Genomic DNA, 23,145 nt, shown 5'->3' with positions numbered 1-23,145 from the left:
CGAGTAAATGAAGTGGGGGCATCTCTCCATCGTATGATTACACTGGCTGTGGTATTTTGCTGGCCGAAACGCGGGCCAACAGATATGGACCAAATGCACTACCGAGTGAGATTTGCTTTACCTGCTGATAACACTAATTCAATAATAACTGCCGGCTGGAATCCGAGGATGTCTCTCCTATATCTGTCGGGGTTGTTTAACGTTATGCGGGGAAGGAGCATGGGCATGTGCGGCACCCCCTGGCAGGAAAGAAGCTTATTGTGTCCCCATGTATATGCGATTTAGCCTTTCAAATACGCCCCTGCGGACTGTGAGATGAAATCACCTCGAGGAGCTTTCATATTGTTGCATATAAGATTCATGATATCGTGTCCCCTTAACTCAAATCCGGGGTTTCACGTGACACAAACGAGCCCCTTTTCTATGCCTGACCCCTGACGAAAGTTCGACAGGGCCTGAGTTTTTTGTCGGAAGAAGTCTAGAACACACTTCACGAATCTACCAATGCATCACTGAGCTGCGTCGCATGTTTCCGTTGACGATGGTTAAGTGGAACTGTCGGAGACGTATGACGACGTTGTTTGTCAATGACTTCATGACTTGAAATCGCAATATCGCAAATTACATGAGACACTTCAGCTCAACAGTCATCAAAATAACACGACGGATAAGAATTTAAGAAAGCGTACAAAACGTGGTGGGACTGATGAGACCCAACAAAGTTGTTTGGCACTCTACATAGGTTCTCAATATTAAGTAAATATTGATGAGCAAGCCGACTTAGCACTCGAACAACGCAGCTCACAGGTCATCGTAGAACACGAAAGATGGCTGACGGAACCCTTTACGGCCATGTTTATTCTGCCGTGGCGCCATGCAATACGTCTTTTTGTACAGGTATGTAAACAAGATCCAACGTTCAATGATTCTTCTAGTCCATGATGCCAGCCTTCCCATCACGGTCAGCATCCTTCTTCGGGTTCAATTTATCCATCAGGCTTGGCTTCTTGCCGGCCGTATCGTGAGAGTTGGAAGAAATGCCACCAGTTCCTGCGCGGGCACCTGTAGCGCCAATGCTTCCGAGGTGCTCATTGTGGTGGTGTCCATTTCTGGTCGAGTCGTCCTCAGTCAACGAGGTAGTTCCCTTGGCACCTGCGCCGCCGAGAGTACCTCCAACTGAGCGTGGCTCGCCACCGAAAGCATCAGTGCGCTCCTCGCGACCAGAGAGGTGTCCGCCTTGTCGCTTGAACTCATCCATAGTAACAGCAGGGAGGGACGTGGCAGTGTGGTGCTTGGCCTCGTTCTGGTGCACTTCGTGAATAGGGACGGTTGTGTGGACGACGGAGGGTTGGATAGTCTCCTTCTGCACAACAGGCTGGATGTTTTCGTGCACGTGGTGGTGCACGTGCTCTCCTGCCACACTTGCATTTGTTGCTGCTGAGTGTTGGGTGGAACCGACTTCGCGGGTGTTCTTGAATTGCGCCTGCTCGGCTGCCAGACGGTCTTTCACGTGTTGGTCGTTACCGTGCTTGACGTTGCGGTGCTCCACGCCGGCCATTTGGTGGCTATGTTGTTCTGGGAGGACCTCGCGGTCTTGAATGGGTTGGACGGAGGTGTGGTAGTGGTCTTGGTGAACCTCGCGGTCGACGGCAGTGGTCACATTCTCTTGTCGAGTGGGGGTGATTTTCTCGTGCTGAACTGCAGGGTTGACCGTCTGGGAGCATAATTAGAAATGTGGTGGAGACAGGAGGTGTGTGAAATTACTTCATGGACAGTAGTGTCGTGCTTTCCGTCCTTCGAAAGGAAGTTACCAACTGCTGCCTTTGCCTTTTCCATTTTGATCAATGTGTTATATTTCTGAAAGTAAGGCCTGGGGATGTTGAGGATTGAGTATGAAGAGTGCAAATGGAGGATGAAGGACTGAATGATATAATGTAGAGGGTTCAGAAATATAGATGCGAAGTTATGTATGAGTCTATAGCCCCTCACTAACGGTGGGCTGCAGCAGACTACATCATCAATGACGGCTGGTTGATAGGAGTTGCCGAGCACTAACTTGAGTTGGCGCATCCTGTAAACAAGAGAAATGTCCTGACCTCGGCCATTAGTTTCCGTGGAGTTGCAGGAGATCCGTATAACGAAAGCGTGGGAGAAGACCCTTGGGTTTAGGAAACGGTGATATCAAAGGGGCTGTGCAAAGTTGAATCAAAAGGTTGAAATGTGGGACAGAACTTCCTCACGTGAAAATGTTGATAATGTCTGGCTCGGTTCCGAGCAGGACGAAGTTCATACACGGAGGCAACTCCGTACAGTAGGTAAGGACTCTTTCGACGAGTCTGAATTGGGCTCATTACTCGGCGCGCCCGCTCGTACAGAAGGCGAAAAACTTTCTTCCTCGCCTGGAGCGAGGGCGCATAGCAGGTCTAGACCGAGGGTTGCACCGACGACTCCCAAACGGCTGGTTCCAGCAGAGCGATCTCTAATGTTTTGCATGACAAGCGCTGCACGAGCATCGATCTTCAGCAAGGGTCGCTGGATATGAAAGTCAATCTTCTTGCAGAGCCACTTCATCTTCGCGCTCAAGGAAGCTGAGAGCGGGAGACGATCGACTCGAGGATTCTGGCGATGTGCGTCCTCCATGGTGGCAACAAATCATTGAGATCAGAACCAAATCGATTAGTCCAGCAAGGATTTTCCACACCTCAACTCACAAATCGAAGTTACCGCTGTAGATATCGATCCTGTGGGATGGTATTCTGAAATTTGCCACTTCGGCCATCTGAATTTGCATGATGTGAGGGGAAGTGATTGCATCATAGTTTCTTCACTGGCTCCCTTCCGAATCAGGGGAACAGGAGGACACGGCCTGGACCGTCCAGAGTCAAGACCCAAGAGCTCCCTTGATGCTCAAGCACTTGAGCTTTACAAGCAGATGCAGATCTGTACTAACTTGCTCAAAAACCCGAATGTGAAGCGGGCTGTAAAGCTCTTCGTGGCCACTTTCCACCAAATAGCCACAGTCGACGCCACAACCGGACACAAGATTTGATGTGAGTACGGAGCCGCGCCCAATAAAGAATTCGGTTTAATTCGGCTTCTCAACGATGCCATGAGGATATGGAAACGATCAGGGCAGATGGACACGTTCAGTGTGAGCTCTAGAGCCGGGAGACGTCAGTTGAGGACCAGAGAGGATGCGCACGCGTGTGGAGATGACATCTCGCCGACATCAACGCGACTCTCATTGGATGTTCCCAGTCGTTCTTTCAACTACCATCTCCACTTTTCAGTAGCCCGTCATGGCTAAGTACCAAGCCAGAACAAGTGAAGTGTGCTGGGCTCCCCACCCAGCAAGCCGCTCGAAAATCTTGACTTGCCGTGATAGACACGGCCAGCAAACACTAACCCCAGCACGCTCCCGGAAAAGGTTTGGGATTCAGCCTCCCGGGGAAATTGCCCTAATCGCGCAACCAAGGCGAAAAGGGGGATACATCGTAGACCCTCGGATGCGGTCTGACGTCCGTGGAAACCACTGTTGGGAATCAAAACAAAGAAACCATCGTCATGCCATCATGAAATTTAGATCCCCCGCTCTCGGCTGCGGCAGACCCTGGCTGGCCTGACTGCAGGGTGTCTCACCCCTGAAGAAAGCCGCGATGGGGTCACGACTCAACAGACTTCTCTTTGGGAAATCCTCATCCACATCATCCAGCAATCCGAACGTCAAGGGCAGATCCTATGATTCTGCTGTTGCGTTAGATCCGCCAGTCAAGGGATCGTACCCCATTGCTGGCAATGGGCCCAACGTCCTGGAAGAGCTTCAGCGATCGCGTTCGAAGAGAGATGCCTCGAGGCGACAGTCAGCTGCAAGCACGAGAGCAGCAGCACCAAGTGTCCCTCGATTTCGAGAAGATATACTTGAAAGACCGCGAACTGCTCCCCATAATGGCAAGCCAGGAGGAGGTTACACTTTTGGGAGCAATAATAACACGCATGGGAGGACACGGTCCGGGTTTTCGATGAAATCACCTCCCAACTTCTTCAACTCGAGCCAACGAAATTCCATTCGATCAACTGTCGAACCTCCTCCTCCTCTTGTACCTGCCCCAATTTCCAAATCTTCTGCGCCAAACCCACGAGAGATCAGAGCATACCAGCCGACGAAAGCTTCCAAGCCTGCAGAGGCAGGTGCCCCCAATACCTTCACACCTCCATCCGCCCTGCATCTACGCAACGCGTCACATATATCACACAAATCCTATGTCGATCTGCTGGATGCGCATTCCAACATAAGACCGTCTCGGGATGTGTCAAGAGACCGGGCGAAAGCATCCGGCGTTCGAAACTACGGAGAAGATGTGGCGGATCGCAACCTTGCAGCATTTGATTTGAACTCCCCCGAGTTCAGCTACCGGAAATCTGTTTACGTATCACAGAAGGGGCATAATAAAGAAGGAGTGCCTGCTTCCCAAGCCGCTTCTGCGAGGAGCGATGTTCTAGCCCACGAGCACACTGCAAGTGACGACATCCATTCTCCTCGAAATCAGACGAAGGCAAATTCCACCCGTTCATCTCAGATCAATTCGTCCGCGTCTAGACCTGTGTCGGTCTACCAGCCCCGGATCGACTCGACTTCTGCGGTGACATATTCCGCTAACAGATGTCAGAACGACGATTGGCTTCCTCCCCCCAATAGCGTACATGACCACAGAGTCAGGAACTTGTCACCATTTTCCACCTCAGCTTCCATAGACGAAGAACCTGAGGACACTGGCCACCAACTGTTTGTTCCAATAACATCAACACCTCCCATCCCTACTCGAGGACGGGCACGAACACTGACAAAGGACAACCAAAAAACCCCTCCAATGTCAATCTCCCGACTTACTGTTCCAATCCCAAGTCAACAAAGGTCCTCGGCGAATCCCTCTTCTCTGAAGGATCGGAGGCGTACAATGTCAGAAGCAAGCCAGACTTCCGTTACAATCGGAGGCACACACTCGAGGAGCGGATCGGCAACCTACTCTGCTTTGCCCAGCCAAAGCCGCCAGGACTTCCAAGCTGACAATCAATCTGCCACACGAGGACAGCCTCCTGGTACAGCAACCAAGAAACAAGGAATGATTGTCGAAGGGGCCCGGGAACCACCTAGTCTGGAAGGCGTGGTCGATTTATCTAACACGGTGGACAGAGACGTAACAATCAAAGCCTTGCCTGGTACAGATGCTCCCCCAATTCCAGCTTTCTCCAATATGCGTCCCCAGTCCAATGTATCACGCCCCTTGTCTCTACCGTCGCGCTCTTCATGGCGCCCGTCAAATCTCCCATCGCCACTTAATGTTCATCCTCCAGGGTGACAAGAGCCTCCCTCATTTCCACCTGAGGACCGGCCTCTCCCATCTCCAACGTTCACAGTTTTCCTTTCTGCGAATCAAAGTATTAGCAAGTCGGCTGCTAATATGGTTCAATAGCCGTCATCCACGAGAAAATTCTACCTACCCGCCACGAGATCCGCGAAGAAAGAATTACAAGAGAAATCCACACTCACGACGTCTTCCACCGCATACTCCCCGTGATAGAAACCGAAATCCTACCTCCAAAGCATTACGTACCGAGCGCGGACGGAAAGGGTCTCATCGAGATTCCCGAACACATGGTACCTGGACGAACCTCGAATGGAAGCCCAAGCCGGAATTGGGAAATTGTCCAAACGAGAATGGGAATGGGGGATCATGGGTCTGCGCTCCATAGAAAGGCTTCAACTACCCGCTCACGCAATCGCTCCCAATCTCTCACCTCAAGCAACTATCAAGCTTCCCTTGCACATTTCGATGTCGAGGACAGTGCAGATGGACCAATCATCGGGTATACTCGCGGTGAGTCGGGAACAAATCCCTCAAGAGTAAATTCTCGCACATCAACACACACGCCCAAGTTCTCAACGACGAAGAATACCCTCGAGCCCACTCTTTCCAGCAAGAAAGAATACATCACCAAAGAAGGGCATCCCAAAACCGAGTACGTCTGGCGCCACCCGCCTATGTTCGAAACGGCAACCGGCCAAACGCAACCTATTTATATCGTCGCCGGGCTTGGAGATCTCAGTTCACCCAGGCCAAAAACAGCCCCCGAGAAATCGTATCACAGCGAGGAAGACGATAACGAAGGCGCTGATTTTGGAGCCATGCGGACACCGGTCAATGGCGAAGAAGGGCTGCTGTTCCGAGACAGCGGGTACGGTGGTGGGGGGATGCTGCCGGGCCTGATAGAGAAGACTCCTCTGGCGGGCATACCAGGTGAGCCGAGATTTATTTCCGATGACATTGAAGTCATTAGACTTGGGAAGGTGGTTGGTGAAGACGGGTTTGGAAAGGGGAAAGGAGGGGAAATCTTGGAGGGCGAAGCGACGAGGGCATTGAAAAAGATTAGGGAGAAGAGGACGAGTAGTGGGGCGCCCAGTGTTGCCAGTACTGTGAGGCCGAACAGGGACTCTGTTGAAACCGTGGAGAAGGGGATGGAGGGGTTGAGCATGAAGAATTGAGTTGAGCATGAAGGATTGAGTTGAGCCTGTTGACTAATGATTATATTCTTGGCTCTATATTTTGGTATTAGCTGAGGCGTGTGTTAGACTGTCAATAATATGCATTGTGTTGTAAGCCACCAACCAACCATCTCCTCCTTTTGTTACACATCGCCGCGGCTTGGCATGGAACAGAAGCTCATTGTCCCATAAGAGCGCCTGAAACGGGTTGGTCAGTCACGATTTTAATTCAAAGCAGTTCGCCTTCCCGTTTCCTATTACTGAGCAAAAATTTGGACACCAGGTTTGTCTTACACGCAACGAGGACAACGGGCATTCGTCCGGGTTTCATCAAAAACACTTGTTTACACTCCGGACTCTGGATTCGGATCCCAGAAGGTCGTCCTTGCTCATTTAGCGGGTACGAGAAGTTCGTTATTTAGCCGTGCGACTTTTTGTTGCATCCGAGGGTTGTTGTAAACAGGAGATACTGAAACGGGAGGGTAGTTGGATCCGAACCTCGGATTCTAAACCGCGGCACCGTCAAGTCTAGTAGGTCATAGAGCCGTGGGCTGAAACCAGGGCATTCCGTTTTTCCTTTCTGCTTTGTTTTCGTTCTATTCGATATTGGTCGTAAAAAGATCTCCGAAGGGAAACGTCTGTCGGCTTCGCATTCCGGGCTGAAGATCCGTCAAGCGCAAGTCACTACCGCGCCGGATTATGTTCGCCGTGTCTAAGTTTCGCGCTGTCGGAGTTCCAGTACTGTTCTGTTAAATTCAATATTACTTTGTTACATAAGAGAGCCTTGAAGCCAACCCCGTTTCTACTCGGATTCCGGTTCGGTCTTACACGATTTTCATTCTCCCTAGAAGTCGTTATGAGTGCCAAGTCTCAACTCGTCTCCTCTAATGGAGCCAAGCGCTTCATAATCGAGGTGTGAGTCTGTTGCACATCGCGAAGCTCGATCGGGTTCCGACGTCACAAATACTTAGCGATATTAGAAAGTGGTTCGTCTCACTTTTGTCCGAGATTGATTTGTTAGATGATTATTAGATATCGGAGGGAAACAAGAGAGAGCGCCAGATGAAAACCAAGGCTGAAACTGTCAGTCGATTTTCCCATCAAGAGAGGAGAAACGATGCACACGACGCATTTCTACAGCGGAGGCCAAAGATTGTGAAGCAAAGATTAACTCAAAAAATTATGGTGGATGCGGGGTGAAGTGTGGCCTGAAAACAGGCCTGACGTGGGAGCGGTCTCGTTACAGACTTAGTTTTGGACAAGCCGTGGAAAGTACATCATCAAATTCGAAGCCTACGAATTAGTTTATTGAACTAAAATGTTATACTGTCTCGTTCCAACAAAGTTTCCGTCAACTTGTCAAAGAGCCATACTATCACCCCCTAGATAAACAGTAGCGTTGACAGAGGTGATACACTGGTAAGCAGTACAGAGGAGAGTGGATAAGAAATAACCTCAAAATTCACTCTAGGAAGCATCCCTTCTCTACCTTAACCAATCTTGCTCCAGCCCCAATCAAACCCATACCCTCCCCAATCTTCGCTTCCTTGCTCAGTCCTTCGTCTAACCCCATCCTGCCTTCGCAGCCTTCCCTCTCAACTTCTCCCAACTCATTACCCCGCTCTTTCCAACAATGTTATCGTAGCATCATCAAAGTTCATAAGTCACAAAACTGGTCAAAGTTAATATCCTCATCATCCTCATCATCCTCATCATCCTCATCATCCTCATCATCCTCATCATCCTCATCATCCTCATCATCCTCATCATCCTCATCATCCTCATCATCCTCATCATCCTCATCATCCTCATCATCCTCATCATCCTCATCATCCTCATCATCCTCATCAGTGTCCCGCCACTCTTCCTCAGAAGCATCTGATCCCGAACATATTTCCATCGAATCCTCCATCTTTACCATCTCTTCTGCTTTCAATTTACAACTGTCGACCCATCGGATGCAAGCAGCGTGAGATTCATTGTAATCATCACTTGACGCTAGAATTTCAATCACATTCCCGAAGAATCGTCTCGCCTCATGGTGTCGCCGCTGCTCCCACAAGCATTTTCCAACCATCGAGCAGTATGACACAGTGAATGGATGTGCTGGCCCATATATCTTCACGCAGAGTAAATATTCTCTTTTGAGCCAATCTTCTGCTTCACGTTGGCGACTTGTTTCCATTAACACTTCTGTAAGTTCGCCGATCACCTCTAGCACCAAGCTAAGAGGCATGGCTTTCTCATGTTGTTCCAAGAGATCGCGAAGTATTTTTTCGCTCTCGTCGAATCGCTTCTGGAGCCTATAGCCGTGAGCTCTTCTCATGTGATAGTCGAAGGTTTGCACAGCCGCAATTTTTGTTGTATTTCCTAGCGATTTCTGGGTGTAGTTCCATAGATTCTCGCTTTCGTCATGACGCCCACCATCATTAAAAAACCCAGCAAGTAGAGCAATGCTTTGGATAGTATTCAGACTACTGATTCCATTATCGCATGTAAGATCTATGGTCTCGAGCTTGAAGCGTACTACGGTCTCCATAAGGTGTTGAGCCGCCTTTTGATGTTTCTCGGACGGTTTTAAATAAAATGCTAAATTATGCATAGCACGAATTGTGTCTGGATGCCGTGTGCCATGAGTAACAAGTCGTGATTGGAGCACTTCTCTCTGAATGCTCCCCGATTCCGCCGGAAAACCGAGGCCTCGAAGTATCCCAGACATTAGGTCTCTTGAATTGATACATATATCGTGGTCAGCACCCAACAGTCGTTCCACCTTGATATGAAAGTCCTTGTGAAGTTGTTGAGCTTCTTTATATCGATCTTGCTGTAGCACGTATTGAATTACTAGCAAACAGTCTTGTAAAGTTTGTTGTGGTTTGTACCATTTTACTTTCTGTTTCGCTGTAATAACACGGCGGAGCCAAGTCTCTGCACCACCTATATTATGAGAATATAACAGGCGGTATGATTCGGCTTGCATGAGGTGTACAAGATGGATTACTTCGGCGTCTGTCATATTGTTTAGATTCCCGAGTTTCCTTTTGCACTCTATCTCCGACATCCTAGGCTGAACAGAGATGCAAGAGCATAGGGCTTTACTGGCGTGGCTTGGCGAAGATTGGTTGGGGAATGGGTATAGCTCGTACTGCCAGATGTGCTGTGTGCGTTTCTCGAACATGTGAGAAGGTTTCTGCAGAACTGAGAACGTTGTGGACCATGGTTTGGTTGTGGGTGCATTACTCTCTTCTTTAGCAGAGTCAACTCTCTTGCAAAGGTCAAGTAAATCCTTCTTCAAGATGTCCTCCACTTTTGGCATGTCGATATCCAAGTTCAAAGCAGGGATATTGCACTCTTCAATTGTTAACGCCCCGATCAATTTAGTCAGCCGAGGGGATCCGACGATATCCACAGAGTTCCAGTAAGATGCATTGTCCATAGAACAAAATGATTCATTTTCAGATTCCTTGGCATGTGGAAAAGCCTCGCATTTTTCGTCGTGCGGTGGAGTTTGCTCCAGAGTGGGCATTCGTATGTCTCTAGGAGTAGCTAAATGGTGAGGCTCACATTAGCAAGCTACTACAAGTTCGGTTCGGGGGGCCGGCTCGCCTGGAGGATCCGTAACCTGTTTACCTCTCACTAGAGAACCGTTTGACACACTATTTTCTAGCCTTATCCATCGCTTCAGCTTCGTCCTGTCAAGCTTTCGGCCCCGATGCACTTCCGAAGCAATATCTGACGTTCCGATTTGAGCACCAAGACGTTCGATAAGTGCTCGCCGTTCACCCTTCTTGACATTCTTCTCAAATCCCCACCCAGAAATGTGGTACGTGAGTTGTTTCTTCCTATCTCTACATGTCAGGTCTCTCCTCCACTTATTCAAAACGGATGCTCACGTTGGTTTGAAGCCATGGCGTTCCTCCAGGTATTTGGCGAGTTGTTGCAGTGTTTGTCCTTGACCCAGGTATAGTTCTCGAATAGTTGGTTTGAGATCATCCCAGTCCTTTTTCGCTGGCATTATTGTTCTTGAGGGGAGGGAAAGCATGGCTGCCTCATACTGAATGTCGCACGTGAGGGACGAGGCTGTGGGAGCGGTGTTCTGAAATGGCATTTTATCTCCTTGGATAGATGAAAAGATGATCCCTACTTGACGATTCGGAAAATGGAGTTCTCCTGCGACGGACAGTCACAAATGTGCACGGAGAGATAGAATGTAAATATAGCGAAAGTGGTCACCCGCACCTCGACCTCAAAGAAGGCGCGATTGGCTGGACAAAGGTTCAATGCTGCCTGATCAAAAGTGCAATGCAGGAGCGCCACATTATGGATTTGTTTGACAGGGGTGCGGCGCATCTGCCGCCGGAACATTGTCCGAACAAAAGTCCAATGCAGCGGTGCTGGAATAGAACCTGAGTGCTGGGGACTATCGGGACTATGTAGTGCGAGCAACAATATGAATAGTACTGGTCCTAGAGGTATCATGGGCTTTTTGTAAGGTAGCAGGTTGTTGGAACTGAGTGTACGCTGGTACACCGTAGTTTATATACTGGATATATATAGGGAGTACCTACCCCGCGTGAGCTGGAAAATCAAGTCGTCAACCTCCAAAACATTGCAACACAGGTCTACTTATGTAGGATCACGTGGTTTTAGGCGCATAACTAGGATCGTACCCTCTGCCTGTCTCATATCGTACTAAACTTTCCTTCTTACCCCCCTATTGGTGCTCGTCTTGCATAACTAGACAAGTTATAACTAGCTCACATCTTGAGCAGATCGATCTGAGTCGAATTTGAGCCGTAGCCGAACCCGGCCTGAGCAAATGCTGTAATGGTCACGTGAACTGTGAACAGCGCGCTGGGAAGTGTGGAAATTGCGGTGGTGTAGCACTCCTTTTAGAGGTTTTCTTTCATTCGAATTTTGACCACTGGTGGACTATCTAACTTTATCACTGGTAGTACCGTGTGGATTGACTTGAGGTACAGTAATAAATATATATTATAGTTAAAAAGGCAAATATATAAATAGGATTATAAAAGTATATATATAAAAGCTAGTATTAAAAGCTGGACTAAATACCAGTATTAGCGCGTTGCTAATAAACTGGCCTAAAATGCCATCCTCGCTTATTTCAGAGGCTCGCTTCATACGGAGTGAGTCGAGGAGGGATTTAAAGAAATCGGACAAGTTAGGCATGAGGACAGACGTCCTAGTTATGGTGGGTGAGGTGGAAATAGTGACTTGGTATATCTGTCATCTCGCATGACCAAAAATCAGGAACGGCGGCATTGAAGAAATGAATGCTCGCAAAATTATCCAGCTACATAATGCAAAAGACACAACACTCAAACGCCAGCTAACTCCAGAAATGCGAGAGATGGGCCGAACCAATCTACAGCGAACTCCCCTGCCGCATATTGTACCGCACAATGTTCTCATTCTCTGGGGTATCTTTGCTCCCTCCACCATGCAGGTCCACGTTCCCCTTCCCCTTCCCTGTGCCTTCATCTTCCAAACCGAGTCCCACCTTGGCAACATTAACTTCGCTCTTCGTCCTTGGTAATCCCCTCCTCTTCCTCGCTACTCTATCTCTCTCCCTCCCCTTCCCCTTCAACCCTTCATCCAACTCCGTGCTCGAGTTGCCCGCCGTCCTGAGCCCCATCCCCCGAAACTCTTTAACCACCTCCGCAAAGCCTTCTTCAAGAGTCTTCATCCTGGCCAGCATCAGTCGTCCCATCATCCCGCTATCTTCAGCATCCCCTCCTTTCCCTACTCCATCCCTACCCCCAAAGCCCTTTAGACCACCAGTGGCGAGCGCCATCTGCGTTGCGAAGGAGCTTGGTACCGCGCCTAGCATGCCAGTTGGGTTAGCATCGAGGCCTAGTTCGGATATGCCCATGTCGAGACTTGATCTTCGGCGGCGAGTTGGCCGGGTTCGGGCCCCTTTGAGTTGGGAGTCGAGGTCGAAGTTGGGCACGGATTGGAAGTGTTGCGTATTTGGCATTATGGGGCGAGGTTTGGTTTGAGTCTTCGTGTAAATGGAGGGTTTAGGGGTCCTGTGGCCGGGGATGGAGAGTTTTCCCGCCTTTTCGGGGGTGTGCGTGCCTGTATTAGCAGTAGAGTGATGTTTCATTGATAGGGGACGAGACTTGGGTGGCGAGGTAGAGGATTGTCGTTCTGTCACGGGCTTGTAGAGGATGGTATTTGTGGACTGATTTCGATGGTGCGCCCGGCGGCGAGGGGGGGATTTCGTGGTTGGGGCAGATCCTGAAGCATGGTGTTTTCGGGATGAGGAGGATGAGGAGAGTTTGGGGGCGTTTACTTTGACTCCTGTTGGGGTGCGGAAGTAGCTCTCTTCATTGTCGCTCCCCGAGTTGCTGGCTCGACTTCGGCTTGTCCCTGTACCTTTATCTAGAGTGACACCCTCATCGTCATCATGATCGTCGTAAGTAGCCAGCTCATCATCTCCATCGGCATCTGTATGGCCTATTACATCGTCCTGATCTGGCTCAAGTGTATCATCAAAACAACCCTTGGTCATGAATTCGGCCGGGTCACTTGCTGCAGACCTAGTACCAGATATGCCCCGCTGTCTCATTGAAGCTTTCCTAGCTTGGCGTCTTGTCTCGAGTCGATCCACGACAGAGTGGTCCTGTTCCTGAGGAGAACTTGCAACCCCGCTTTGGTGGTCCATCCAATTGTTCACAACGTTGTGAGTTTGCCTGCGATCCAGATTCTTCCGTGTGGTTCTGATGGTATCTGGCCTTGGAGCAAGTCTGAAGACCTCATCCAGAGCCCTGTCTTTCTGAAAGCCACTGACCGATTCCTGTCTCATGCGGATGCTAGGACTGAACAAACTGAATTTCATATCATGGAATGATACAACTCTCGACCGGCCGCGCCCAGTATTCTCCACCAAGTCCGTTGGTGCAAATACGGACCGGGCGAGAAACACCCTCTCGTAGGCATAGATGCCGAAGAGAAGTGGGAAGTGAGTGACCTTGATAACAGTTCGATTTACTTTGATGAACAGTCGAAACGGTATAACAAATCTCAGGGGCGTCAAGACCCATGCGAAGATATTACTGGGTGCCACATATGAGAAGAGGGCATCATTCTTGACCATACTGATTGTGTTCACAGCAAAGACGAATTGATGCTCCTGCTCAGCGTTGGAAGCAATCGCCAGGAAGGAGTTCGTCAGTACCGTGATCAGAATCGTCACAACCAAGAAGTGACAGATGAATAGAAAAAGAACCAAGATGGCCTTGCCGAGAATATTGTATGTGGGCCAAGCTTCCCAGGCGGCAGGTGTGAAACCCATCAATATCTGGAAGATTTTGTATGCGACTCCAGCTGCATCATATTCATTCTCCCCGAAAGATAACGTGAAAGCAACGAAGAAGCCACTGCATGCGATGAGCACCAACAGAGAGATTGCAACAAGGTCAATAGCCATTAGTCGGAAAGCAATTAACAATTGCGAGAAGTATCGATAGTGATCCAGCACACTGAAGAGTCGTGGGAAGAGGAGAATTGCGTTGGTAGCCAGAACGTCGTATGCCATACTATTCCATCCATATCTGTTAACATCGACCAGGAAGATCCCATATAAACGCATACAGTAGTAAATGACCAGTAAAAGGAGGATTCCTAGGTCGAAAATATTCCAGAAGCTCATAATATACAAGCTGAAGCCTTGCTCATTGAAACCGACGATCTCGTCGAGCATGAATCCGGCACTCCAAAGCCAAAAGATGACTTCAAGAGGTGTAATGTCCATGGACCTTTGAGCAAGCACGGCAACAAACAACACGAGTAGAATAGCCAAGGAGCAAGTCGAAAAGAATTGTCGGTACCGTGGCACTCTCAACCTCGAAAGCTTGAACAAGGAAGCATCTCTAGGATCATACAGAGTTACAGTCCTCCGGGAGTGAGCGGGTTGTGGGCGTGGCTGCTTGTTTGGCGATCCAACTGGTCGTGGTGAAGCTGTGCCATATCCAACATTTTGGCCGGGGATCAGCAAACGTTGCGAGGTCTCGACTGGTTTTGTGGACTCTCGACTTAGTGGCGTTGGGGGTGGCTGTCTGTGAAGATTGTCTGCAGCCGAGTGGAAAACAATAGTTCCCGCCCATATGGCCTCGAGTTGCTGGACAACAAGGGGGTGTGCCAGGAATCGTTTCGCAGAAGCTCTGATTGCCACCTCAAGAGTCGATATTCGAGCGGCAGCCGGTCGAGGACGACTCCGCTGATCCCAATTCTGCCCTGCTACCGTTGATTCGGGTGGAGCGATTCCTTGAAGAGGGAAGAAGTCGTAGGAGAGAGCATCAATCAACTCCCGAGTATTGTATTCCTTCAGTAGCTTGATTGCCAGCAGTTCGCAGACCAGAGCCCTTGTACGGCTGTTGCCAGCGTTTCCTGGGTTTGCATGACTTTCCTTCTCGAATTGTAGACAATTTGCCATCAAAGCATACAAGGTGGCGCGAGAGAAATGGGAGGTTCGAATCTGCTGCTGCATCGGCTTGACGAGGAATTGGGAGACCTGGGGCGATCGAAGCTGGTCCCACGTCAAGGTGGTTTCGGTTCGTGGAAGGACGATCAGTCGAATTGCATGTGTGAGGTTGTACACAGGTAGAGAATCTGCTCCGTATTAGTAGGGGCACACTGCAAGATGGAAGAACCAACCCAGATGGGCTGCAGAGAAGATCGGCAGCAGAGGCGTATCTTCATCTCCATCTTCCTCCTCGATCACCTCCTCGTCGTCCCTTTCTTCTTCGTCTTGGTCCTCTTCGTCCTCGGTATTCTCGTCCTCGCCATCGTCTTCGGTGAAGTCTGCAGTGGCATGTCTGCGTTCGACGTAGGGCGAAGAGAAGGGCGAGTGTTCTTCGACGCGTCGACGCGCCTTCTTGGGGCGAAGCAAGGACGACAACATTGCTGCAGGGGAGGAGCGGTGCCTTCAGACCGCCGCAGAAATCAATTGCCGGGATCGCTGCAGATAAATGGATCAGGTTGAGACATGGAGGCAGAGCAAGAGAAACAAGGCGAGCGATATGTGAGTGAGGGAGTCGGAGGATTTGTTTACCGCAAATTATTATTATGGCTCATCTTCGGGCGGCGTGTCGATCCTGTCGCCCCTCCTCACCGCCGCACCGGGTGGGAATGGGAATACCCTCATAAATGGCCCAAAGGGGAGGGCGGGCGCGCTCTTATCTTGCCCTGGCCACATGATACAGAAGTGGGTGACCTCAAGGCGGCATTGGGGATGCAGCCATCACGATTCAGAGCATGCGGAGTGCAGCTGCAGGCAGCCGATCAAGATTCGAGCTGGCCAATCAGTGTGCTGGGAGCTCAGCTTCCCACGACTCGCCGCAGTCCACAGCTCACCGCAAGATAAAGGGGGCGATGTCAGATGATTGAGGATGCTGCATTAAAATCAATTAAAAAGCGAGAGAATGGCATTATGTTAGCGACAGTGAACTAATGCCTTTACTCACGCTGAGGCAATTGAAGGAAAAGCAGAAAGCACCCTTGGAGCACACATTTGGCCGAGGATGCAAGGCTACTGAGAAGTCGAGATTCCAAGGGAAAATGTAAGACGACCCCCCGAGCCGGCATACTGCAGTCGGTCGGTGGGTTTCACCTAATAATCTCGCCTAAGGAGCATATTAGGTGAGGGGTAGCGATACGAACATGTTTTCCGCAGATATACCATTATTCGCTCAAACCCCATCACATCATGTAAACTTAGTGCTTCACGTTCTTTGGACATGATGCCATCATCTAGGTGAATGACCGCGTCGACGAGCCATTAGACAATTGTACGGGGCCCCAAACTGCTGCGCAGCTTTCGTCACTTTAAGATAAGGGGTATCGTCCATTCTCATGTAGGCATTTTGGTGGGTGATACGTGAATCTTGGGGGGGGGGGGGGGGGGGGGGGGGGGGGGGGGGGGGGGGGGGGGGGGCTTGCGTATCGCTATCCCTCACCTAAGGCTCCTTAGGCGAGATCATCAGGTGAGAGCCACTGAACGACTATCAGGTACGGTGTGCAGAGCTGGTAGAGTACCACATGATAAGCTAACGCGTGACAACACCTCAATTCCCCTTTGGACTGGATGACGAACTTCCCACCACGGATTACAGACTACCACTAACGCCAGTCCAAAACTCTCTTTACTCCCGCTTACATGTTTACAAACTCACAGAAATCAAACAAGTGTAGCTCGCTTATCCTTCAGTGCTCACAGCTAGGTATGGTTCGACCATCTCATCTTGTTCGGATAGCCCGCAGATTAAAGAGCAAAAAGTTTCTGGAAGAAAAACCTACCACTTTGTGAAGGCTGCGGTCTTTGCTCAGCTACCGAAGTCTGGGAGGTCGAGCGGGCAAAAAGAAATCCCCCACAAGAGCGCATGCAGTCCCTATGCCGCAAAATGCGCCAAGCCATCAGGAACAATACAGCCTTTGAACACAACATTGTCATCAATCCCGGAGATATCGCACTGGCTGAAGCTATCAAAGAAAGTGATCTTGGGGCTCAACAATGTCGAGAAGCGTACCGGACTGACGGTTCCCGTCTCCACGATAATCCTTCTTGTGGAACAGGTATTGCTTATTGCTTGTCCATGGGTGTGTGGAATGAACGCTCTTGGAGTGTTAAGAGGTCTTGGACAACCGACCCACTGCAGCTTTTTGCTATTGCAAAAGCACTCCAGATCGCTTGCGAACCTTGCCGTAATAAGGATGCGACACAGAGGCTGGCTAGCATTTGAATTTACTCTGATTGTGTTTACGCGTTGGAATACTTTACTAGCTCTAAAAAGACCTTAACTGGGCCGAGAGGATTCCCTAATGGGGATCAGTTGGTTGGACCAGGCATACTTGCCGCGGAAGAATTAAGCTTGCTCAAGGTTGGAGTCGAGTTACGGTGGGTTCTTGGACATGCAGGCATTGAAGCAATTCGATGGCCGATCGAGCCGCGAGGAGAGGTGTGAAACAGTTTGTTGGACGACAAAGAGGGAAATTAATATTGATTGCTGGTACAATACATGATGCCTGAGAACAGAAGAGGTACACAATCTTTTTCCCATCTGCAACATGCTACTACTCTATCTAAGAACATTCTCACAATATCTAACTGGCTAATATCAAGACGACGCAGTCGTCACCGGCGGTACCGACTCGTCATCGCAAGCAATATCCCTGCCCAAGTCGTATCATCCAAAGCATCGACCGCCGTAAACTTCTGTCCATCCGCATTCTCGCTACATGCAGCAAAGCAATCCTTAGAGCCTTTCTTGAGCACCTGGTCAGCAGCCTCAAAGAATTCGCCCACCTCTGCTCCCTCCGCTGTCTCGCCTATATAAGGGACCACAAATTGAAGTAATCCTAAGGCAGCGGGGATGGCCGAGTTCCAAACGGCACAGACGACTTCGCCAATTTCGATGAGGATCTCGCCCGGCAGCCTCGACGCTACAGGTACAAAAGGCTTGATCTACGCACGTAGCCGCGTAACCGTACTGGAGAGCTGCCGAGTTATTGGCAAATTGAGCACGGCAAGGCGCGTTGCAGTCTTCGGCAGTCGTACAGCTATAAAAGGTGATGGATTAGCAGTAAAACAACTACAGTAGGGGAAGGCGTTGTGCTTACGATGGTCTATCATTGTTCTCATTCTCATCGCACTCCTCAACATCGTTGCAGCCCGTGGTCGTTGCCTGTAGTGGGGCAGTTACTGTTGTATCCCAGTTTATCGATGTTGTTGTCGTTGGTGGTAATGCCGATGAGCAAGGTCTCTCACCGAGATTGCCACCGCAATCGGGTGTTGGGCAAGGAGCCTGGCCGAGATCCGTACCGCAACCAGGGCCTACCGCCACCGAACTTGGCAAGTTGTAGTCAGTCGCGGGAAGAGAGGTTATTGTCCCTGCAGTTACAGGCTGGTAGGACGAAGGCACAGGCAGCGTTGGTAATCGTTGCAATGGCCTCAGTGCCCGTCGCATCTCTTCGAATGTTCTTAGGAATCACTGCACCCCGGCGCTTAATGGTGTCGCCTTGGGGCACTGGGGCGCCACAAGCTGCCATTGCTTCGTCGAAGTCCTCCTGCGTCAAGCCGTTCCCATCGCTGTAATCCGACTCGTCATCCACAACTGGGGGTGGAGGAGCCGGTGCCGGTTGTGATTCTGGCGGTAGGTTCCCAGCATATCCAACACCGAGATTACGTGCAACCGTTTGATACGGTGGCGTTCTTCCTATATATTTGTCGGTGTTGAGCTGTGTCAAGACAGTTTTGCAAAGGGCGACTTCATGATCCTCCGAATCTTTGGGGAATTTCCCCCAGACGGCAATGTTGTTAGTAGTGATAGCGTCATTTGAGGTTTCCCAATTGAAAAATACGCCGTCCTCGGCATGGATTGGGGCAGGGAACCCAGGTTGGGCACCTGTAGTGAATATAGTATTTGCTTGCGCGAACCAGAGAGGAGCAAGGTTTTTTGGGGGCTGAACCTAAAGGGTCATGAAGCTCTTTCGTGGGCCTTGTGGGATCGACGAGGCAAATGTTTGCTGAGAAATTGGATCCCACATGACCGCCACCAGGCATGAACCCAATGTTGCCAAGTGATTTGACTGTGTTATGAGCCAGTTGTAGTGCATGTGAGTAACATCAAGAACTCCGGGGTAATCTAGATTTTGACTCTCATCCAAGTTCTCTGAGTGCCACGTTGGGTACTTGGTCCAACCGGTCCCGGCATCGGCTGGTAGCCATAGGGTCATCGGCAGCTGCTCGGTTGTTACGACACAAAAAGCACGACAAGTAAATAGAAATAAGATAAGATGAATCTTGTAAAGAAGCATTGTAGCAAATGTAGAGAATTATTGGGTAATGCCCGGTGAAAGGACACGAAGTTAGAAGGAAAGTTGAGGAAATGTCTTTGTGATGCTCGTATGAATAGCAATTCGGTGAAAGAAATATATCTTGTGTATGAGAAGATGGATATTTGATAGGCAATGAAGAATGGTAAGACTGTTTACATAGAATGGAAGCCATATTTGAACAGCAATAGTGTTGCTATCAATACATTCTGGATAACCGCTGACAAAGTCACACAATGCTAGCAACGTTCCTAACTATAGATCGGAGTGTGCTAACCATAGTACACCGAGGCTCGATATAGCTCGACCGCGAAGGGCGGCCTACTTGTAGCTAAATTGCCATCTATCTGACTCATCATCCTCCAAGTTCCCTTCAGGAGAGTCGTAGGAAAACGTGTTGCCTTGTTAATTAGCCAATTTGTAGCCAAGGTTCAATATTCTCTTGGTCCTGCTTTTATGTTTGGAACAAAATTGGTAGCTCAAATCTCAGCTACCTCAAGTTAATGTTATTGGATCCAAGGTGTGGTAGATCCCCTGAGGTCAAAAGAGGAATGGAATTTAAGCACGATATTCTAAATATAGCCTAGCGTCTTGAATCCTGTGTTGCTGCGCTTATTAAGACGCCCCGGCACCTATTTTGAGAGAATGTAAAACGACCCCGCCCCTCCCCCCTGGTATTAATTAGGGGCCAGGGTGTTCAGAACGTTGAGTTAGTTTTTTTAATATAAGTATTGAAGGGGCGCACGTGGAAATACAATATATAAAAATATAAACTCGAAGACTCAGGACATGATATATGTGAGAGAAGAGGAGAACGAGAGAGCTATATATATATATGGAGAGATGTATAGCCGAGGATACGTGACTAGCCACGTGACTGCCCCTTAATTCACTACTATAGTATAAGCTATTATAGTATAAGACTTATTATATAATTACTTATTACTTAACTTATAATAAGGGGATTTTTTAAAATAGAATTTTATTTTACAAGATTAGGGCCGCTCTGCTAAAATTCAAGCCTGGCGGCCCTATACAAGCTCCGGGACTAGTCTTTAATTTTGCCCTGATCTCGATTCGAGATTAAGAGAGTCACGTGATTTCCTTATAATAGAGCTCTATTATTACTTATAGGCCTTCTAAGCCTTATACTTACTTGTAAAGCTCTCTCTTTCTTTTTATGAACTATAATATCTCCTAATTATACCTGTAAAGCTTTCTCTTTCCTTTTATAAGCCCTTTTAAGTTCTCTCTCTTATTTATAAAACCTTCTCCTTAAGTATAGCCACATTACACTCGCAAGCTCGCACTAATGTAACATATAAGCGTACGGGAAATTAGTTTTTTTTAAGTACTTTTATTTAAATATTTAGCTTTTTGCTTTATATACCGTACGAAGACAACGGCATAAAGTATTGGGAATACAGGGCATTTTGACTCTCAGCGCTCTACAGGGTGTGAATTTAGGGCAGAAGCTCGCTACAAGCCCCTATGACTCTAGGTAGTGCTCCCTAAATCTACGTAAAGAGGCGCTATAAGACATTCACATGGGGTAAGTAGATCTTCTAAGGTTATAGCGCTGTTGGTAGAGCAACCACAGCGCTTGGACGCTAAATAAGCAACTATTATAGGCCCCTTTAGCGAAGGCTCCCTTGTAAGTACAGGGAAGAAGCCCTGAAAAGGTGTGGTAGCCCTTGTCGAGGCGTAAATGTGCTTTTAGGGGAAGGGCCTGGAAATATAGGGCCTTGTAGCGAGTTTGCTACCTTGATCTGTACGCTGGAGAGCCTGAAAGTCTCCCAATGCCCTGTATTCCCGATACTTTATGCCGTTGTCTTCGTACTCGCGGGCCCTCCCAAGCCTTACTTGCCCCCGCAAGCCCCTTACTATCCGTACTCTCGCCCGCAACTCCCTCCCAAGCCTTACTCGCGCCTGTAAAGCTCCCTCCCTCTCGCGGGCCCTCCCAAACCTCACTCCTACTTACAGGGCTCTTTCTTCCCTTTTACGGGCCCGCAAAGCTCTCTCTTTTGCCCGTAAATTCCCTAGTTATCCTGCAAGCCCGTAAAGCTTCCTTCCTCGTCCGTTAAGCCCTCCCAAGCCTCACTTGCCCTGGAATTAAAGCTAATAATTATCACAATATTCGTATTCGTCTATATATAACTCCGCTTGCCTCTCTCTCAGCTCGCAAGCCTACCTCTCCACTAGTCCGTAAGCTTCTTCTTTAGCCTGCCCCTCTCTCTCCTCCCTCTCTACCCACTCTACTCGCTTCTCTCTATCCCTCTTCATCTTCCTCCTTGCCTTATCCCTTACTTTTAAAAACTCATCTGCGCTCTGCTCTCCTTTAACCTCTCCTCCCACCACGCCTCAAACTCTCCTTTAGGCTACCCCCTTTTTAAATAATTCTCTCGCGATAACCCCTTTCTCTCTCCCTCCTAAACCCTCCTCTTTGCCTTCCTATCCTCACGCCGCTACTGCCGGTCCTGGAGTTCCTGCTCCTCCTCTTGGGTCGGCTCTCGCATATAATTATCGACCGTAATTACCCGGTATCTGACCCATCCCCTCTCCTTCTTACCAGTAGCCTGCTACCGGAGCTGGATATGATTCGCAAGCTAGATATGGGTTAGGGGAGGGTTTGGATTCTAAGCGTAAGTCCTAGTTAAAGCTCGATGACGCTTTGCCTTTAAATTCCGGTAATAATAGGGCTTACAGGTAAGAAAGCGGCCGAGATCGCGGACCTGTAAACAGCTCGAGTAACGGGTTTGCGGCCCTAGGAGGGTTAGTTTGCCCGTATCTGTCCGTAAACAGGTCTATTAACTTACCTATAGCCTGCTCTTCCTCTCCTTCTCCCTCTTCCTCCTCCTCCCCCTTTCCCTCCTCCTCTTCCTCTCTCTCTCGCCCCTAAATCACTACATAGCGCAAGGCTTGCTGCTCAAGGCACGAAGCACACGTTGCGATTCGCCAGCCATCCTTTAGGGGGAACTGGAAGATTGACCGAGGGTAGTGACATCCAGGGCAGTATAATTAATTCAATTCAGGTTGATTTAATTAAGCTATTACGAACTAAAGTAAAGCGTAAGGAGCGAGAAGGAAGGATAAGGAGGTGAAGCGTGGAAGCGTGTTTGGTGTTCCGTACAGGCCACCACGTGACAGGGATTGTTTTCTATAGATTATAACTTAATATTATATAGAAAAGAATTTATATACTAATTAATTAAGTTATAGTTTTTAAGTCTTATAAAGCTTTACAAATTAAAAGCTTATATAGCTCTTATACCAAGTTTTAGGGACTTGTTTGCCAAATTTCTAGGCTTTCTTAAGCTTATCTTTAAAATATAAAATATTTACTTCTTTACTTCTTTAAATTCAAGTACTATTACTAATTCATATTTTATAAAACGTTTATATTTGAATAGTTCCTAATTAGTACTATTAGAAAAACCAAAAAAATTCTATTAATTCCTTATAAAATAAAATAAATTTAATGAGAAAGCTAGTTTTTGGTATTCCTGTCCGAGCGCCTCTACTTTGGGTTAGTGGCCCCTAATTAATACCACAATCGGCACCCGGGTGTCGTTTTACATTTCACCTCTATTTTAGGCTGGTGCGGCCCCAACTATAGCCGAAGGCAAGCTAAGTCTTGTTGGTTTCCTACAGATATAGTGCGATCTATTTATTCTCTCCTCTTTCCCTCATCTATTCTCACCTCCCCCCTTCTCTTTGTCCACAATCGGGCACCGCCACCTACGCGG

General features: G+C 48.8%; 6 protein-coding genes across 6 annotated transcripts; 3 read left to right on the top strand and 3 right to left on the bottom strand.

The window, feature by feature from the left end:
• Nucleotides 1-833: 833 nt before the first annotated feature.
• K444DRAFT_571909 (uncharacterized protein) lies at nucleotides 834-1,892 on the bottom strand. The gene is made up of 2 exons (XM_024877336.1): nucleotides 1,765-1,892; nucleotides 834-1,714 (listed from the first exon to the last, which is right to left on the bottom strand). The coding sequence occupies exons 1-2, from the start codon at nucleotides 1,834-1,836 to the stop codon at nucleotides 932-934; spliced, it is 855 nt and encodes a 284-aa protein (XP_024730227.1). The 5' UTR covers nucleotides 1,837-1,892; the 3' UTR covers nucleotides 834-931.
• A 1,440-nt stretch (nucleotides 1,893-3,332) lies between these two features.
• On the top strand, nucleotides 3,333-5,558 carry K444DRAFT_619287 (uncharacterized protein). The gene has a single exon (XM_024881491.1). The coding sequence runs from the start codon at nucleotides 3,657-3,659 to the stop codon at nucleotides 5,355-5,357; it is 1,701 nt and encodes a 566-aa protein (XP_024730226.1). The 5' UTR covers nucleotides 3,333-3,656; the 3' UTR covers nucleotides 5,358-5,558.
• Nucleotides 5,506-6,820, top strand: K444DRAFT_173059 (uncharacterized protein). The gene is made up of 2 exons (XM_024870755.1): nucleotides 5,506-6,652; nucleotides 6,780-6,820. Exon 1 carries the CDS (start codon nucleotides 5,654-5,656, stop codon nucleotides 6,539-6,541), a length of 888 nt encoding a protein of 295 aa, XP_024730225.1. The 5' UTR covers nucleotides 5,506-5,653; the 3' UTR covers nucleotides 6,542-6,652; nucleotides 6,780-6,820.
• Nucleotides 6,821-7,835: 1,015 nt separating this feature from the next.
• On the bottom strand, nucleotides 7,836-10,775 carry K444DRAFT_619285 (uncharacterized protein). The gene is made up of 4 exons (XM_024881490.1): nucleotides 10,435-10,775; nucleotides 10,148-10,383; nucleotides 8,313-10,087; nucleotides 7,836-8,231 (listed from the first exon to the last, which is right to left on the bottom strand). The coding sequence occupies exons 1-4, from the start codon at nucleotides 10,647-10,649 to the stop codon at nucleotides 8,199-8,201; spliced, it is 2,259 nt and encodes a 752-aa protein (XP_024730224.1). The 5' UTR covers nucleotides 10,650-10,775; the 3' UTR covers nucleotides 7,836-8,198.
• A 1,057-nt stretch (nucleotides 10,776-11,832) lies between these two features.
• On the bottom strand, nucleotides 11,833-15,616 carry K444DRAFT_172928 (uncharacterized protein). Its single transcript, XM_024870754.1, has 2 exons — nucleotides 15,224-15,616; nucleotides 11,833-15,178 (listed from the first exon to the last, which is right to left on the bottom strand). The coding sequence occupies exons 1-2, from the start codon at nucleotides 15,468-15,470 to the stop codon at nucleotides 11,931-11,933; spliced, it is 3,495 nt and encodes a 1,164-aa protein (XP_024730223.1). The 5' UTR covers nucleotides 15,471-15,616; the 3' UTR covers nucleotides 11,833-11,930.
• A 1,829-nt stretch (nucleotides 15,617-17,445) lies between these two features.
• On the top strand, nucleotides 17,446-18,043 carry K444DRAFT_172885 (uncharacterized protein). Its single transcript, XM_024870752.1, has one exon. It carries the CDS (start codon nucleotides 17,584-17,586, stop codon nucleotides 17,899-17,901), a length of 318 nt encoding a protein of 105 aa, XP_024730222.1. The 5' UTR covers nucleotides 17,446-17,583; the 3' UTR covers nucleotides 17,902-18,043.
• Nucleotides 18,044-23,145: the final 5,102 nt, after the last annotated feature.

This window comes from Hyaloscypha bicolor (genome assembly GCF_002865645.1).
Source record: "Hyaloscypha bicolor E unplaced genomic scaffold K444scaffold_157, whole genome shotgun sequence".
NCBI classification, from domain to species: domain Eukaryota; kingdom Fungi; phylum Ascomycota; class Leotiomycetes; order Helotiales; family Hyaloscyphaceae; genus Hyaloscypha; species Hyaloscypha bicolor.
Note: the sequence above shows the minus strand (reverse complement) of the source record. Positions and strands in the feature narration are given on the sequence as shown.